At 37.8% G+C, this 19,271-nt stretch overlaps 1 protein-coding gene across 3 annotated transcripts in view; it reads right to left on the minus strand.

Annotated features, from left to right (window-relative positions):
* Positions 1–1,068: 1,068 nt before the first annotated feature.
* The window catches only part of flt1 (fms-related tyrosine kinase 1), a 47,776-nt gene continuing 29,573 nt past the window's right edge, over positions 1,069–19,271 (minus strand). Inside the window, exons 14-30 of one of the 3 annotated variants that reach the window (XM_015384386.1) lie at positions 17,068–17,214; positions 16,858–16,989; positions 15,864–15,970; positions 13,211–13,343; positions 12,687–12,791; positions 12,480–12,593; positions 12,289–12,377; positions 11,877–11,976; positions 11,699–11,799; positions 9,905–10,027; positions 8,863–8,974; positions 8,645–8,744; positions 4,270–4,375; positions 4,086–4,177; positions 3,796–3,865; positions 3,617–3,702; positions 1,069–1,479 (exon numbers count right to left, since the gene is read on the minus strand). In XM_015384386.1, the coding sequence (XP_015239872.1) occupies positions 1,311–1,479; positions 3,617–3,702; positions 3,796–3,865; positions 4,086–4,177; positions 4,270–4,375; positions 8,645–8,744; positions 8,863–8,974; positions 9,905–10,027; positions 11,699–11,799; positions 11,877–11,976; positions 12,289–12,377; positions 12,480–12,593; positions 12,687–12,791; positions 13,211–13,343; positions 15,864–15,970; positions 16,858–16,989; positions 17,068–17,214 (1,886 nt within the window). In that variant the 3' untranslated portion in view covers positions 1,069–1,310. Of the gene's footprint in view, positions 1,480–3,616; positions 3,703–3,795; positions 3,866–4,085; positions 4,178–4,269; positions 4,376–8,644; positions 8,745–8,862; positions 8,975–9,904; positions 10,028–11,698; positions 11,800–11,876; positions 11,977–12,288; positions 12,378–12,479; positions 12,594–12,686; positions 12,792–13,210; positions 13,347–15,863; positions 15,971–16,857; positions 16,990–17,067; positions 17,215–19,271 lie in introns of all 3 variants that reach the window. The other 2 variants (XM_015384387.1, XM_015384385.1) reach the window with 2 other exon arrangements.

The following is a 19,271-nucleotide window of genomic DNA, read 5'->3' on the forward strand; positions in this document are numbered from 1 at the left end:
GAATCTCCACCCTTGTCCCAAAGTCTTAAGCCTCTCTAATACATTTCCTTCAAGGTTTCCATCCCTGGGTTTGCTGAGGAAAATTGTCCCCACAGCATGATGCTGCCTGCACTATGTTCTATCAGGGAGGAGGGGAGTTGCTTTCTTCTTGACCTGACTGTTTTATTCTCCAATAAATCTCTTAATTTGCATTGGCATGACTTTAATAGGTTAAAGCTGCAGTTTTGAAGAGTTGGGAAAACTTTGTGATGGAATCTGTTAGTTGAACAACATAACCCAGGCATCCCCAAACTCGGTCCTCAAGGCCCCCTGTCCTGCAGGTTTTAGAGGTTTCTCTGCTTCAGCACAGCTGGTTATAATGATTGCAGTAGACCAAAAAGCCTGTTAATCAGCTTTCAATTAAAATCAGCTGTGCTGGAGCAAGGAAACCTCTAAAACCTGCAGGACAGGGGGCCTTGAGGACCCAGTTTGGGGATGCCTGATAACCCATCACAGATTAAATCTGATTATCAGCTTGAAGGTCTGGAATTTAAGGGTTTAGTCCGAACTCTATTTATTCAACTTAAGTTTTTTCTAAAGAGTTTCTATTTAAAACTGATTTCATTCAAAATAGAACAGATTTCTCCTCTTGTTAAATAAAAATATGAAAGGATATGCTGACTAAGAGAAAGAAAAGCATTTATAGAGTGATTTTAAATATCTGTGAATAAAATCACACTGTTAAAACAATCCTTTATTCTTAACTTCACTCTCATAAGGCAGTTTTTTCAGTGTATTTAGAGGTATATTAGCTACACAATCCAGTTCAAAATATGTGTTAACAAAAAAAAAAGCTTAACTGGTCCATAACATGGCTTAAAAGTAGAAATAAATATGTTTATCTGTTCTAATATGAATACATAATATCTTTCTATCCAGCATAAAGCAGTTGTGCAGGAGGAGCAGTTATTTCATACAGCAATGCTCCTCTTCAAAAAGCAGGAGGTACCAAAACAAGGTTAACTAATGGAGGATTAGCTGCTCATGACAGGAGAATATATTTCAGACACCTCATACTTATGGTTTTTGCAAAGTAATGGAAGAGATTCATGTTTTTTTCCTCCAGTTTAAAAAAAATCATGCTCTACATTTCGGAATACTTTTTGCTTTTAAAAGCAGATGTTATGGGAATACTGGTTCTGCAGGCATTACCATGAGGTAGAAGAGAGCGAGATAGTGGAGTGAAAAAGCACAGTAAGATTGATGGTCGAATACTGATGGATGAACTATGTAGGCAGCTGTCTTAGGACGGTATGTTAGGGAGCCAGAAGCTAAAGGGAGGGATAGAGGAAGGCAGAGTTGTAGTCTGGAGGAGGAGAGCAGCCCTCTTCACACTCCCAGTCAGCGGGCAGGATGGAGGGCTCGTCCTCATGGAGAGCAGAGGAGTTGCTGCAGAAAAAGGGCGCCTGGTTGTCTCTGCACTTAGAAAACATGAAGAACCTGCGGGGGGGATAAACACACATACATACTAATATTTATTATTGGTCGTTTGCATTTTGCAATATGCAAAACAAAAAGGACGGGGTTGATGCATGATTTTTAAAATGTTTAAAATTCCATATTAAGCTCTTTGTAAAACCAATCTACTTGGGGATACAGCTCCTAGTCTTTTTGGCTATATACAGCATGTATTCCAGGTTTGCATATCAAGAGACCAACATGGTATTGCTGAAATTCAGGGAAACTGAGTAGAAAGTAACAGTCAAACAACCACTTTAGGATATTTCATACGTTAACTAGGCCATTCTCCAACATTCCACTGTACCTCAGGATGTATGTTTCAGGTCGTTGACAGTTGCAAAGGTTTTTTCATTAGCTTTATGTATCTACTTATTCATTGTACAGCATTTTCCTGATGCTGTTTGCTCATTAATGTTCTGAGGCCTTCATATCACAGCTTTACATAAACAGAATAGTTAAAATTATGGGGGAGATGTTCTTTATCTGGGTGGATCTTCAAAATAAGAGTTCCTCGAAATTGTCAATCATTCTGGTGATATGTTTACATAAGACCGTCCTACGTGTTCATCCCCAGTTAGCTATCTTTTTTCAGCACATTTGCACTTTCAAGCGTATATCTGTGGTGAGCTACAGTTTCAGCCAGTCATTAAAGCTCACCTCTTTCACCACGGTTCTTTAAAAATATCCAAGGGTTGTAAGAGAAAAAGTGTCTACAAAGTGTATGAGAAGAAGAGAAAGGGTTTAGAAGAGAAAAACAAGACTAGACTGTTTTTGGGAGATTTTTTCCATGCAATGGCGTACACTGAAAGCACAGGTCAGCCTTCCCACTGCAAAGTTTCTACCCTAAAGATAAAGTTTGGCATGCTATTTGGAGAAATCTATTTCACATCACTGCTAGAAAAACAAGGAGGTATGGCTCGTGCATGCTCTCGTACGCATTTAACCCTCTCCAGGCAGATGTTGCAGATTTGCAACAGCTAAATCCCACTTAGCTAATTAATCCACATCCATATTTTAGGAGCTTTTGTTACTCAGAAGTACAACAGAATTACTTAGTTGTGCATTTGCAACAAACAGTTTCTCTCCAGCTCACCAGATAGCACTGCTGACTCACCTTCAACATGGCTGAGTCCTTGGTGTCACTGAAACAGATTTTCTAAGCACCAATTTCATATAAGTATCACTACCAATTTCCATTATTTTGCAACCAATACTACATAAGATGAATCATAATTGTGTATAGACATGACACTTGCCAATTAGTAGATTTTATCTCCTCTAGGTTTTTCACCAGAGGCATCTCAATTTCAATGTTACCAATGGATGCTACATGCTTTATCTACTAGTTTGCCTATATTTTAAGCAACAGTTTAACAGAAACGGCCTTCTCAAGAAGTTTTGAGATGTCGGTGGAGAAAAAGTTTGACAAAAAGTTCTCTAATTTTGTGAGAGACATTTTTTTTCTTCGAATTTTGTTTAATTAATTTTATGTTTGTGACATTCAAATAAAGTTAATGTTCATATCAGATTCAGTCTTCAGTGTCAATTTACCACTCCGGGCCACTGTTGCAAATCTGCAACATCCCAGAATTCATTGCATGTGAAAGTCTCTCTCTCAAAAAAAGTATGATCATTTTCTCCAAATATCAGATTTTTCCTGCAACTACAAGTTAATTTGAGCCTGAGAGGGTATTAATATGCATTCCATCTCGGGAGCGGATACAGGGTTGTGCATGTGCATTTTTTTTTATTGGAGAGGGCGGGTCTTTCAGAAAAATTGCAGAAATCCTCCACTATACCTTTAAAACACACCTGTAGTTTATTTATTATAAATTGATTTAATTCAATGGATTTTATTTTGGGGTATCACTGTAAGCTGCTCAGTGGGGCAGTGGGTAGCACTGCTGCCTTGCAGCAAGAATGTTGCAGGTTTGATTCCCGGCCCGGGGTCTCTCTGGGTACTCCGGCTTCCTTTCACAGTCCAAAAACATGAGTGATCGGTTAAATCGCTTTATTTTCCTTATGTGTGGATGGATGTTATCAGTGGCTAAAGACAAATGTGAACAACACAGTATGTGAAAAAGCCTAAAATACATTAGAGATGGGAGGTGTGCACCTGCTGAGATTCTTGTTCCTGGTGTAACCTTGCATCATCTGATTCAGCTCCTCTGAAGGGAGGACCATCCCGCTGTCGCTCTGCTCCTAAAAAACAAAAAGATTTAAAAAAGCAGCTTATCGGTCTGCTTTCTGTGTTTAAGGGAAAGATCTTGTATAGATGTGACAGAGTTGTCTCACATCGCAGGTGTCTTGCTCCTTACAGGGTAGTTCCTCAAAAGTCTGAAGTGTGGCCATACCTCTCATGTAGCTGCACAGAGTAGGTTCAAAGTCAAGGGGTTTGTTTTTTTCCTGTTTTCTCAATATCCTTTTCTTTCAGTTTGAGTTACCTCACGTCTACCTCAGCTCTACTTCCCTTTATGTATTTTGTTTATTTATAATTATTTAGCGCCATTCTACCATCTTTAGAAACCTACATGTTATACATTCGAGCCAAAAGCATGATGCCTCAAATTTTCACATCACCTTACCTTAGATTTGTGACTGCATGTGGGTTTTCCTTAGACACCTCAAAGCGCTCGCCATTCTTAAAAGATCCCAGAGGAATGTAGTCTTTTCCATCCTGGAAAACAGTATTTATTTACACTTCAGAAATGGTACTTCTTTTTTAAACAAGAATAATGACATAAAATTTAAAAATGTTTCAAGTTAGACCTCCTGAGCTCTGGCCTGTAGCAGGTCTCCCAATATCTCTACCAGATTGGTGAAGGTGGGTCGCTCTGAAGGACAAGCATCCCAACATGCCAGCATTGTGCTGTAACTGTAGACAAAAACACCCTTTTCTTTAAACACAGCAAAAAGCAGACCCTATTTCAAATTCCATTGAGACAAAACTGATCATGAGTTTGTGGTTAATGTTTAACACAATAAGTCTTAAAGGATAGTTTGGGATATTTGAAGTGAGAGCCCGTTGCAAGGTCCAAAAAAGATAATATCTCACTTGCATTTATGAGTGTAAGAGGCTGATCTACTGAAGGTTAAGGTGTGTAAAAACATGATTGAACTTCATAACGAGCAAAACTGATCCACGAATCAGAAGCATATCAGATTGTGTTTTTAAAATGAATGGAGCAGTTGGGGGAAAACCATGTAGGCTGCTACTGTACTTGAATTATCATGTGCTGATCATCAGAACATGTAAAATAGTGGGAGAATATGTAAATGTGTTTGCTTACATGCTGCAATGCAATTATTATTTTTTCCTTACAGTGCTTGTAATCGTATTTGTTAGATTTTACAAAAGCCTCTTAAAGCCTTTGAATTAAACATTAACTTACGAAAAATATGCAGCTGCAGATACACTGATGGTTCCTAAAATGTGGTTATGGCCTTGCATCACTACCGTCTGCTACGCACTCCACAGCCACACGTGTTCGTCAGAGGCACATTGTCAAGGCAATCTGTCTGCAGCTCAGCAGAGAGAAGCAACTGAACTGTCCAACTTTCTGCAGTTAATTCAGAGTTAATATGTCCAGATGATGTTTTAAAACACAACAGTACAGTCACCTGAACTTTTCAAATGATTAAATGCCTGCTGATGCGATATTAAACATTTGATGAAAGTTTTGGCATATTCTCTTAATTTTATTTACAATTTATAGTACAATATTGTTGTAGACCTCTTCCCATAAAAAGTAGGGCAATTTTCCCAAATCTTGAAATGAAAAATACACTTTAAAGAGGAGACATTTTCAGTGTTTTTGGTTATAATAAAAAATATTTTGGCGTAAGAAGGATGATTTATAGAGATCAGGAGTGTCACCCATGAAGGGTCACAAGGGTCACAAGTGAGGGCCATCGAAAGTGCAACAGGTAAAGAAATAACTGAGGATCAGGGTATTATGTTAGTTTAAGTGGTGAAAATGTGGAGATTTCAGAGTCAGAGACAGGGCAGATGAAACTGATGAAGATGAGAAAAAAGGCACAGGGGATACAAATATCCAACTGGTATTTTTTCTCAGTAAGAATTTCACTACAGAGATATTACATATTTCAATAAATAACATATTTGTTAGTTAAATCTACAGGTGCATTACAAGTTTAGATAGTTTAGGTTTTATAGATGTAGTCAGTTTATGTTACAACAAAAGCAAATCCTACAGTTTAACAAACACTGTGAAAACTTTATCAGATCATCTGTCACTGTTTATTTTTTCCTAGATGGATCGAGTTGCAAATATGAAGTAGCAGTGCATCCTAAATTTAAAGACATTAAATAACCCATGAAGCAACAAACTGCAGTTTCCACAATGAGCAGTTAGTATTCTCTTAAAAAAAAAAAAAAAGATGCTGCATCCTGCTTTGCCTGCACATAGTTTAAAGTATCAAAATCTAGTGTGTTCACTGGGGTCCAACAGGGCCCATGCCTGTTATGGCCCCTCGACTGAAGACGTAAATTGCATAAAAGTTACAGATATGTTATATGAAAATAAAAAACAACGACAACCCCAAAACTGCCATAGAAATGCATGGTAATGCCACTACCATACTAACTGTTAGCTTCAGCTTTTATATCCAGGTAATCTGGATTTATGCTAAATTAGGCCATCATTAAAACTACTGCAGGCAACATCTTAAGCTTTAAAAGCCAAATACAATGTAGAAAAAGTCAGATTTTTAAAACTTAAGTTTAAGTAATTTTTTTCTTAAACCAGAGATATCTTTATAAAAACATTATTATCTCAACAATATCTACCTGATTAAATAAAGGTTACATTAAAAAATTTCTTTATTCTTTAAATTGTTTAAATTGTGACTAATATATTAGGATTTTTAGGGATTATAACCAAATTAATATATTGAATTAGTTTTTTTTTTAAATATGCAAGATGTGTTTTAAATATTTCCCAGATAGACCCAAAACATGTACATATTTGCTTTTGTGGGGAAAGTGATACATTTGTTAAATAATTAGAAGTCTTAGAAATACCACAAAAATGATTAGGCCTGTTTTTACACTTAACCCTTTAAAGCTTTGGCAATGAAATAATTGATGGAAAGTCATATTTTGTGTTCTTATAGTTTTCATTGACAGTTTTCAGACAAATTAAATACAGAAACACATTCTGTATAAGTTAAAGTAGGCAATTTATTTGCATAAATTTTATATATAAATAGATTAGGCATTTCTGTATAATCTTTTGTACGATTTCTGTTCACTACAGCTGGTCGATTGTTTAAGTCAGGGTTATCAAGAACAATAATATCACACATATGATGCAGTGGTCTTAAAAACCCACGCATCAAATATGATACACTTGGCTTTAAAGGGATGAAGATTTTTCATTTAAAGGAAGTGAACTGTTCTTTAAAATATCCTCTATTCAAATGAGAAACAAACAAAACAAGCCCAAAGCTAAACTGTACGCTAAGCCACTGGCGTGATTCGAAACTGGGTCTCTGAGCTCAGAAGCAGCAACTAAAAATGTACCTGCTTCCGTATAAACGCTAAAAACAAACACGAGTGTGCAGCATGCAGAGAGCTGTGGTTAAATTCAGTGGTCTGTTTAATTTGGCCCCATGAATGTAAAAGCCTCAGCTGTTTCTCAGCTGCCTGGTTAACAGATGATTGCCCATTGGCTTCTCAATGTTTTATAAGGCCCTACCGACAACATACATCTTTAATTTTAGTCATTTTATGATCATTTTGACAAAATTCCACGTGGAATGGTACTCTACCTCATTATTATGTTGGCACCATAATGTGCTTAGAAGTTGCGGTTCTCTTTTTCCACAGTATTTTCACTTGTTAAGTTCAGATTTTATATAATTTAACAAACAGCAGTTCACAAAATTCTCTGGAGTACCCAGAAAGAACCCATGTATGCTCAGGGAGAACATGCAAACTCCATGCAGAAAGACCCCAGGCTGGGAATCAAACCCAGAACCTTCTTGCTGCAAGGCAGCAGTGCTACCCACTGTGCCACTGAGCAGCCGCCTGACAAATCCAATCCCCTGTTTTTTTTACACCTTCAATGAAAACAACTAAATTATAGGAAGAAACAAAAGCTTGAGCTTATAGATCCTTTAACACCCTAGTTATGTAAATGTTCACACATCTTACCTAAAACTTTGCTGCTGTTGCAGCAACTTCTTTTTGTGTTTTAGTTTGGACTAAAACACAAAAAGAAGACTGACCGTCTGCCAGTCGGCCTCGGCAGATGGGAGTTTTCCTCTCCACTGTCACTACAAGCATGCTTGCTGACAATTAAACATTTCTTTATTCGAGTCACTGAGTTGATGCAATCAGCTGGTTTCCCTTAGATAGAAAACTGAATCAAACTGACTGTATGATCTGGTTGAATTGTATCTGTAAAGCGCATTGATATGACATGTGTTGTGAATTGGTGCTATATAAATAAACTGAATTGAAAATCGAATTGAATTATTAGATCCATCATCAGCCTGAGAAAACATTCAGCTGTTCTATAAAGACTTCAGTGACATTTTCTTATTTGCGTAATTTCGCTTTTTGCAGAAACGATACGATGGATCTAAATTATTTAATTGGAGAAGGGTATGAGTCAGGAGAAGACTAAATAAAATGTACACCGCCATCCAAAGATAAAAGAGATTTGGACAAGAAAAAATAAAGAAGTGTTCTAGGTATTGGGCAAAAATGATCAATTCAAGATAATGGAAACTGAAACCAAATCTAAGGATGTTATAATTTAGTTTTAATGCACAAACTGGTGTAACAAACTTCTAATTTCTATCTATTGAAGTGTACTGGATGAATGAGTCTTTACAGAGGTGGTAGGGACTAGCTTTGAAATAACTTATAATGGTTTAACTTAAAAAATATATATAAGAAAATGATCTTTTTAACTAGGAACATCAACTTTTTAGGAGCAATACTTTTTTCCCCAATATATACATAAAAAGAAAAAAAAACATTGTGCCCAAATATTTTGGTGAAGTTTTGTGATATAAATAATAAGAATAAAACAGGTTTAAAAATGTAATTCTCCAATATAATGTAGCTTTGAAACTCTTATTTTAGAGTGATGAAACCAAAACAAAAACTAACATTTCAGGTGTGCTGTATTCTGGCGCTCGCATCCTCGTTCCGCTCTTCAGCCTGTGGCAAAACTCCTCATCAATTTGAAGACCAGGGTATGGAGAGGCTCCTTATGTGCAAATAAAAAAAAACACACAACAACCCATCCATATGTCGACTAAACTTCAAAAGATCATCATCATAATAACGCAACAAAAGAGGAGCTGTGTTTTGGTTAGGTACCATACCTAAAGAGAAGATCTCCCAGAGCAGTATGCCGAATGACCACACGTCACTCTGAGTGGTGAAAACCTTGTCGAAAATTGATTCAGGGGACATCCATTTCAGAGGGAGACGGGTCTGTGCACCGAGCGGAGGACAAGATTTTAGATGATGTTTCAAAAATCCTCAAACTTTAACTAAACTTTTTTATTTACATTTCCAAAATTGTTTATCATTATTTTCATGAAGGTTGCGCAGTTCATCAAAACAAGATCCTACCTAAGGCTAGAAGTAGGTATTATCTTAACCCTACAGTGGCGTAGCTAAAAAATGTTCATGGAGTGGCCAGGTAGGGAAAAATGTACACCAATCAAACTATTTGTTAACGTGTGAAAAAATGTTATTGTATAATAGAAAGACATAAATCCATGCTGGTCAGCTTCAATCCATAATTTTTTGATACCTAATAATGTTAAACTAGTAGAGCAACACAACCAGAATCTGTCTATTGACATACTGTAAGATAAAAATCGTTGTTGCCTTGTTTGCATCAGATGAAGTTTATTTTTAAGTTAAAAGGAAGGCCAAATTTTACCAGCTAATATTAGAAATGTGGATGTTATAATAGATAACAAACTCTGACCTCAAATGCTTAACTATTCCTTTTACTCTTAAGGAATTAGCTTACAGTCAGAAAACTGTCAGAAAAAAAATCTGTTTTATTTCTCAACACAACAATCCAACAAGACAGCTTTTGAGTTATCACCTTGTTTTCCAATTTTTCATGTTATTATTGATATATTAGGCTTTTAACTACCATAATTCAATCCATGTATTTTGCATAACGCATAAAGAAAACTACAGCTCTTTTTACTTTTAAAACGATGTTTACCACACTTTCATTTTTCTTTTTTAAACTTTTCCCGTCATTACAATTTAGGCAACTGCGTGAATCCTTCAGTTTTCAAACATTGCAGTGTAAGACAGAAAATGAAAGCTGCTTCTCATTTTGCAACAGCCAAATAGAGAAGGAGCACAGGTATACTACAAAATTGTTCCTCTACTCACATCTCCTTTCCTGACGTAGTCTGGGTTTTTGTAGATGTCTCTGGCCAGGCCGAAGTCACAGATCTTCACCACCTTTTTGTTGGTCAATAAAATGTTCCTTGCAGCTAGATCTCGGTGAATACACTGATGCAGGAAGACAACAAAACACATAAATAAAACATCAGGCTAAATGTACAACCGAGTATTAGGGCCATGCTAGACATTTTTTCTTTAATTTGAGAATAAAGTTGTAATATTAGGAGAATAAAGTCATAAAATTATGAGATTAAAGTTGTAACATTATGGGAATACAGTTGCAACATGACAAGAATGAAGTCGCAATATTAAGAGAATAAAGTCCTAATATAACAAGATAAAAGTTGCATTTTATGACAAATGTTACAAGAAGCACTTTCTTCCTTAAAATGAGGAATGTCCAGCATCATTTGTAGGTATACTTTGGTATTGGCTTGGCAAATAAGGAAATATTTTAGCACAACAGTATCCAATTTTCAGTATGTCAAAGTGGACTCAGGTTTCTGTTTGGTGGTGCTGGTCGGCCATCATATGCCGGTCAGAGCTCAAAGCTTTCTTTCTGAAACAGGTTGTGGTATGATGACTTCATTCTCGTTATTTTTCAACTTTATTCTCACAATATTACGACTTTATTCTCATAATTTTATTACTTTATTCTCGTAATATTACGATTTTATTCTCAAAATAAAAAAAAACAATCTCTAGCCTGACCCTAATACGCCGTCGTAGCGGTATGACTTCATCCTTGTAATTTTTCTCATAATTTTTTTACTTTATTCTCGTAATTTAAAATTTATGACTTTATTCTCATAATGTTATGACTTTACTCTTGTAATATTACAAATTTATTCTCATAATATTGCAACATTATTCTCATAATGTTATGACTTTTTTCTCGTATTTAAAAAAACAATCTCTAGCCTGGCCCTAATACTCTGTCGTATAAATGAGACTAACCTTTATGGTAACAAAAGTAATTTTGTTTTTTTTGTAAATTCAAAGAATCCGATTTTTTTTCCCCTCTCAAAAATCAAAAGTTTATACATGCTAGAATTACTATTCCTCTGTACATTTGACAGGCTTTTAATTTCAGTTACCTGGAAGCAGAGTTTTGGATGTATTTTAAAGCAACACAACAAGCTAACTGATTTATTTTTTTACATCATCACAATATGAGAAAGAAAAAGATGGACCTTTAAATCTGTTTTAAACTTTGGTGCAAACATAGATTAGTGCCATCAACAGTAAAACTAGTCATGTACATGGACTGAAAAGCCATTCAGAGACGAAGAGGCCATTAGTCCAGAAAAAATACAGAAGTACAGGTTATAATATGCAATGTCCTGTGGTCTAATGATTCTACAGTTGAAGTTTTCGGACATTAGAGCTGGCTGTCAAAAAACAGCCTAAAAGAGTTGGCACCAAAGAACGGTATTAATTGACATAATTCATTGAAGTATAGCAGACATTAGAGACAAAGGGCTCTGCTCAGACAATGTTTAAAGGGACCATCACATAGATAATGAGAGCTGAAGCCAGAAAACTGTGGAGAGGCATGTGAAAGGATACCTAAAAAAAAAAAAAAAAACTAAAAATGCAAAAGAAATATAGTAAAACCTCTGAATCTAACCCTAACCCTAACTCTTATTTAGTTTGAACGTTTGAAACTGAGAAAGAATGTTGACTCTTTTGCAGTGTCTGGTTTAAATAGTTAATTTACCCTAGTGCTGAAATTAAGTACATCATATGTCAGTGAATGTTGATAGCGGAATGGCAGACCTTGCGAGATGCCAAAAACTCCATTCCTCTTGCCACCTGAAAGCTGAAGGAAATTAGATCCTCTAGGAAGAGAGGAGATGCAGAAGAGGGTGATTCTGGATCTAGAAGAATAAAGCTGAGATGAAAAACTTTGATCATGTATAAATTTAGGAAAACGTCTAAGAGACTGTGGTCATACCAAGGCATTTGCCTTCTTTGTCACAACAATCCACACTGGTTCCTTGGTTGTTGGGAAGACTTGAGACAAAACTTATTCTTACATCTGTTCCTCCTGCCTGCTAAATTGAGGGAAAAGTACATTTATGTTACTTGATTTCAGTTTGTCTGAAGGCACCTTAAGCTCGTCTTTCTTTTACATTTCCTCTAGGCCAATGCCAAAACTTTTTAACAACTCAAACCCGTAAGGCGGTTAGGGAAGTTCATGTTCTGCTCGACAACTGATAACATTTTCATACCTCAAACAATTTGCAGAAGTGAGTATTTAAGGCCAGAATTTTGCAATTACGCACACCAAAATGGTTATTTAGGTTCTTCTCCAAACCGCAGTGCTGTTCACGCATGCCTGAGTGAAGGCGAGCTGCTGCACTTACCCGGGAATGCACATACACATCTCTCTTGTTCTTCAGGAAGGCAGAGAGGTTGCCAAAGCAACAGTACTCAACAATGACCATCAGCGGTCCTGTATGCAAAACCATCACATCTAAGTTTAGTTAGAAGGTGCAAACAAGAGCCGTGCCTCATAAATATATAAAGAAGCATGCATTAGGTGGAAACAGCTCACCTCCTGGTTTGGTGCAGGCACCCAGCAAGTTGACAACATTCAGATGGTTTCCAATGTGATTGAGGATCTTAAGCTCTGTCATCAGGGCCTTGTGTTCACTGGCTGTGGCTCCCTCTGGTGGACAATAAGTAGAACAGTAAAACAACCAGCAGGGACTTTCTTTCAGATTCATTTAACACTGAAAAAAAAAAAACATGAAGCAAGCACCTTTCAGCATCTTCACAGCAACAGTCCTGCAGCTGGTAGAGCTGTCGATACCAAATGCAGACGCCTGCATCACTTTACCAAAGGCTCCACGGCCTAGAGGTTTTCCTGTTAAAAAGTAATTATGTGAGAGTGCGAAAGACTCTGAAACAGGAGGTGTGTCAATTAATTACTACTATTCACATCCATTCCAGATAGGAGGGGCTGATGGGAGACCTCATCAACTGTCCTACTAACCATATCCCTCCCTGATAGAAGGAGTTGATTACTTCCAGTAAACACAAGTTAAATACCCCATGATGCAGCTGATTAGTGCTGTCCAGACAACACAGACACAGAGTCTGATTAATGGAATGAGAGTCACTCCCAACAATAACTAGATAAGACCTATGAGAAAATTCTTGTATCAGTCCTGTGATCACAAACACCTCTGTCCTTTCCCACTAAGCCCCAAACACTGGTCTGATCTCACTAAAGACTTCTCTACAGAAATAAATAGATTTTTTTTACACACTGGAGAAGCATACCTAATTTAAGACGTTCCCGAGGGAACTCCCATAGGTTGGGGTCATACTGCAGGCGTTCACAATGCTCCTCTATTGGCCCCCCTCCTGTATCCACTATGATGGACAAGTAGTCTGTTTTGTGGGTTGAAATATTCTGCTTTGGAACAGAAACAGAGTATATTGTTAAAAGAGACACAAAATGCAAAACTGAAACAACTTTTATACTACTTTTATAGCTAGATAGTATTGATTATAAGAGGTCTGCATGCTGGCATAGTTTGTATCATTGTTGCCTTGCAGCAAGAAGGTTCTGAGTTTAATTCCCAGCCCAGGGTCTGTCTTTCGGCATTTCGGAGTTTGCATGTTCTGGCAATGCATGGCTTCTCTCTGGGTTTTCCCACACTCCAAAACTATGACTGTTAGGTTCATTGGCATCTCTAAATTGACCTTAAATGTGAGTGGGTAGGCATGGTTGTATGTCTTTGTGTGTCTTTGTGTTGCCCTGCAATGGACTGGTGACCTGTCAAGGATGTATCCCACCTGCGACCCTGACTGAAAAGGCAGGAAAAGATGGATGCATGGATCTATAATCTACACTGCCTTGCAAAAATAACTGACCACTTATATTATATCACAAACTTCATTTTATTTTTACAAATTCTGGTGAGAAACCAAAAGAAAGCGGAAGGAAAATGGTTAATGGCTTTCAATATGGATCACAATAAAAAGAGAGTAAAGTCTGGCATCAATGCAACTCTGCCTCCTTTCTATCTTATATATACCTAAATAAAAATCAGTCAAAAAAATGTTCCTCCAAAGTCACTAATTTAGCAGAGTTAATCTGTGATTACTGAAGTCTCAGTGTAAGTACAGCTGATATGCAAAGATCTACCCTGGCCTGCCTGCTATGACGTAAACAAGGGACTAACAATGTGTACAAAGAGCAACATGTATGTGAAAAACATAAAGACCAGGTAAACAATTGTAAATTATTGTATAAATGTAAAAAGAAATTCTTGATCAGCGAATATACACTGCATTTACACTAAACACACACAACACAAATGGTTTGTCTGCTGTTGGATGCTTGATATTTCCCCCGTCTTTAGCAGCTTGCTATATTTTGTCATGATGTTGGAGCAGCTTCTATCCATTTTCTGGTACTTCTTGTTTGTTTAACTCAACATGGCAGACCTCAAGTCATAGTGCTGTACCTAATATGGAAAGCTGAACAATGGCGTTGCTGCTAGCATCCCTTGATCAACCAGAGATTCAGTTCGGCTAGTACCACCACCTGCTTCAAGAGCTGCAGCTGGATGGTGGCAGCGCTTCCAGTCCAGTATCAGGACTTGCTGTCTCCCTTTGATGAGTTTTTGAATGAAAACGGCTTTGTCTCCACTGCCTCTGATTCACCCTACATCACGACCAGATCCAGTTCATGATTGGTTAAAGCAACTGAACTAAAGGAACTAAATTGACTGAAAAGTTCATATAGTTGAACTTGAGAAAACTTTTTCTTCACTTTATCCGTGCATTCACCCCGCTATTTACAGTTTTGCTTTGCTCTATTCGCCCAATTCAAGGCATTGCCCGAAACGCTTCCTTTGCAGCAACTACTGTTATTTTGCTCCCAATTGTGCTTTTTCTTTGGGATAAAATCTAAATTATTCGCTCCACTTGTGTTGTTTACATTTGGTGTGAAAGCAGCACAACAGCAGCTGGGAGGAGGGATCTGCATTATGGCTTCTTTTTGCACCAAGGCTGCAGCAGTCTTTAATTGAAGGAGCTCTCCAGCTCTGTAATAGCTTTATGCATGGGGGGGGGGTAGGCATTATCCTACATTAATGTTATTTTTGTCACAGTCTTCTCTCTCCCACCACCTGCACTGTGTCCAGAGGCCATCAGAGCTGGCCTTCCTAATGAGCTTATCCGACTGCTTCCTGTCGGTTCCAGATAAGCCGCTGCTCCAACATGCAGCGCCGCAGCAGTCAGAGAAGATATTTAATAAGACCTCCCGTAAAAGATCTAAGTATTTTGAGCAGTAAGAGTTTGCTCTGACCCTTCCTTTTAAGGCAGTCAATGTTGTAGCCTCACTTTATTGTTAGGATCAACACTCAGGTATTTGGAGGAATCCACTATCTCAACATTAGTTACCTGGATGTTTACTTGTGTCTGTGTGGTGGGTCTGTTTAACAAAGGTAAGCTGGTGTTATGTTTGACAACAATATCCCAAGCTTCTCAAAAATAACCTCTCAGTCAATACATCAGCTAAACTGATGCAGCAGTTAGATGTAGACTCTAAGTGGGCTTTATAAAACAATACCATAAAAAAAGAAAGATTTAGAAGCTAACTGCAGTATTAATAGAAACAAAGGTGTTTCTACTTTTTATTACTCTGAGTACAAAGAATGGTACCTGTTTCAGATTATTTCAGTTAAAAAAGACAAAAACAAGAAAATAACTTTTACCTCCATCATGGCAATTAGGCTCAACTTTGCATTGGTTAATTGCATCAAATCCCAGCAAAAATACTTTGAAGTTTGTACTTGTAGCATGACAAATTGTGAAAATGTTTGATTATTATAAATATTTAGCAAATTAATGTTTCACTTTAACAATGAATCCCCCTAGAAAAAGATTGTATAATTGTAATTGTATCTTCTCCTTATCTCACCTGTTTCAATTTCCTAATGAAGAGCGTGAGCATGAGCCAGAAGAGAGTGGCCACCACACAGGTACAGGTTAAAGTGGGAATTTCCAGAAAGGAGGCTTCTGATGCACCTGCACACACATAAAACCAATGTTATGACCTTTTCCATTGTAAAACTGGAATTAATCCAACAGCACTTTACATTTTCTGATGGTCCTTTAAAGCCTCATTTCAGTCTACAAGAGCAACTTTCCTGCAACGTTTGGATGTAGAACCGAGTCTGAAACATGAAAGGCTCATAAACTGGCTTCTGGTTTGTTGGAGCAGGCATGCATCTAAACATTACTGAACAAATCTTTAGAATAAGACTGCTTCCATCGGCGCAGGTGCTGTGGTGTCATGGTTTTCAGTTTTTTACCATCACTTGGAATGTATAAACCCCCCCACTATAAGTTTATTACTGTCAATTTTTCACTAGGAGGGTGAGGAAATGCCCAGTTCAGTCCAGCATGGAGTCTCTGTGAGATGTAGGCGGGCCCTTCCGGAGGAAATAAAAATGGGAGACAGCTTCCTTCCTGGCTCATCAGGACACAACACACACACTGCTTCTCTATCCAAACCTGGAGTGGGAAGTGAGTGCAACACAACCGCTTCCAGTGAGCTCCATCTCCTCTGCTACCTCCGGATATATGTGTGTGTGTATGTGTGTGTGAAAAGTGAACAAAAGGCAGAATGGGTTTATGTTAAGGCCTACTTTGATCAATGTTTACTCAGAAACATTACATTCATCATCTTCCATTAATAGAACTGACACAACCCACCTCTGAGTCTAAATACTACATGAAACAATGTGATATACTGTACTATGTGTGCACATGGAGACGGTGTTGCTTTTTACAGAGCTCGGAACAATGCACAATAAGAAATGCTCATATAAGGAGGTGCACTTGCTTTACCTTCCAGCAAACAGCCAATTTAAAGGCAGGATTTTCGTAAAGGAAATATATTTTTTACTTACCGTTGACTCGTATGTAGGCAGAGCTCTCTGCAGATCCTCTTTCATTCGTGGCCAGGCACGTATACAGACCTTGGTCGTCAACTGTGATTCTATCGATATGGAGAGTCCCATCTCCGGCTGATACGATGATGCCTGACGAGGGAATTGGGAAACGACTTCTAAACATCAGCTTACAGCTGAGATTTACATGTTTTAGGTGTTTTTTCCTACCTGATCCCTGCAGTAGAACACGTTCGTCTTTATACCATGTGATTTTCGGTGGTGGGACTCCTCTAGACTCACAGCTGAGGGTCACTGAGCTGCTGGCGTTAACGGTGCAGTCCGTCAAATTACTGAGCAGCACAGGCGGTTGCAGAACTGAAAGGAGAGGGATATGCATGCAGTTCTTGGAGCGTAGGCAGAAGTTGGTGAGAGAATGAAGACAAAAACATCACTCATCAGACCGACCAAACTTTTATCCCAAAAAGTTCTAGATGTCGTTCATATTCTCCATTAGGTTTAAGGCTGGACTTCAACTAGTACACAAATATCCAATAAACTGCACCATTACTATGGGGTTATTCCTAGGTGTCAAGTATTTCTCAGACTCTAATGGGTTTATCTCTATGTTTAGCTACATCGGTCTTCCAATCTTGCTCACCAGCCTCCATATCCCGGCTGGAAAGAGGCCCTCTCACAGCATGATGCTGCCACCACCATGTATCTACACTGAGAATGGTCTTTTTGGATTATGCAGAGATACTGTTTCTTTTAGTATGGAAGCCAGAGTATAACATTGTTGCAATCTGACCACCTTTCTCCACACAATTGTGTTGTCTAAATGCTTTTTTTCAACCATAGTTTTTTTCTTGCCACTTTTCCATAAAGGCCAGATTTTATGGCATGTGCACACCTAGTACTTGTCCTCCCAAGCTCTGGTTTTACTGCAGCTCCCCAGTAAAACCAATTTATTATATAGTAAAGGGAATAGAAAATCCCTTTACTATATAGTAAAGCTGGATAGCCTAGTCTTGGTAGGTTTGTAGTTGTGCCATTCTTTGTTTTTATTCTCTACAACTTTATGCCTGACCTGGCTGTTGTGTTCCTGGGTCTTGTTGACTAACATTTTTGAGAAGCACATAGCATGCTTTGCTTTAGAATTAAGTACTGCTTTACAATGGTTTGTCAAATAAAATGTAATAGAGCATGTTTATTTTTGGGATTGTAACATGGCACAATAGACAATGATTGTATCTGCAGCACAGCAGACTGCACATTTTTCTTCAGTAATGAGCCCTGACATTTTCAAGCTGCAGTCACCAAATGTTACAGGAAAGCAGCAGGGAAGATAATTAAAGCATTAGGGAATAGAGATGCACCGATCAGATCATAGCATGAACAGATATCGGCTGCAATATTGACGAATTATCTGGATCGGATATTAGTGATTTGACATTGGATTGGGCTGCATCGTGCCGCAGTTTGCAGCACTGTTGCCCTGCAGCAAGAAGGTTTTCGATTTGATTCCCGGCACAGGGTCTTTCTGCATGGAGTTTGATTGTTCTCTCTGTGCACATTTGAGTTCTCCCGGGTATTCTGGCTTCCTCTCACAGTCCAAAAAACATGGCTTTTAGGTTCATTTGCTTCTTTAAATTGTCCTTAGGTGTGAGTGTGTGTGTCTCTGTGTGGCCCTGCAGCAGAGGGGACCTGTCCGGGGTGTACTCTACCTCTCGCCCATGGACTACCAGAGAGAGGCACTGGACCCATCCTGACGGAATAGGCAGGAGAATATGGATAGATGATATCGAAGATCCAGTACATTTTACTTTCGTAATTGGTAATTCTTTCTTTTTGCTGATTTGTTGATAAATTATATAAAGTACATTTATATGTGTGTTAAACTGTTACCTTTTTCTAAATAACAGTGTTTATGCTAAGGCAAAACCTTTGTTCACGTGGCAAGACATATGTTTCATTCATCCAACAGTTGAATCAAATAGGTATTAGATACCGGACCGATATGTTCAGCCCAGGTATCGGTATCAGATTGGAAATATAACTGGATTAGAGGTATCTTTGTGAAAATCCATGTATTTTAACATTTTAAGCTTTCTAAGAAAAGAAAGCAGGCTTTATAAGCACCTATTGTATTACTATAAACTTAAATTACTGCCTTAGTGCTAAGATTGAGAATAACAGGGAAAAAGGACAAAGTTTGCCTGAATGTATGGTTATTTCTGCTCTGAATTATCAATAATGTGTTTTTTTTAGCAAATCACTGAGAAATGATTGAGTAATTATTTAAATAAGACAAAACTGGGTTGAAATAAAATCCCTTTTTTTTTTATAATAATTGTCCTCTGCTGCATGCAGACAAACCAGCCTGGGTTTGGACCTGTGAGTCAGCGGCAGTTTTAGTCCTCTGGAGGAATTTA

This window comes from Cyprinodon variegatus, unplaced genomic scaffold, assembly GCF_000732505.1.
Source record: "Cyprinodon variegatus isolate N-32 unplaced genomic scaffold, C_variegatus-1.0 Scaffold311, whole genome shotgun sequence".
In the NCBI taxonomy this organism is placed as follows: Eukaryota; Metazoa; Chordata; class Actinopteri; order Cyprinodontiformes; family Cyprinodontidae; genus Cyprinodon; species Cyprinodon variegatus.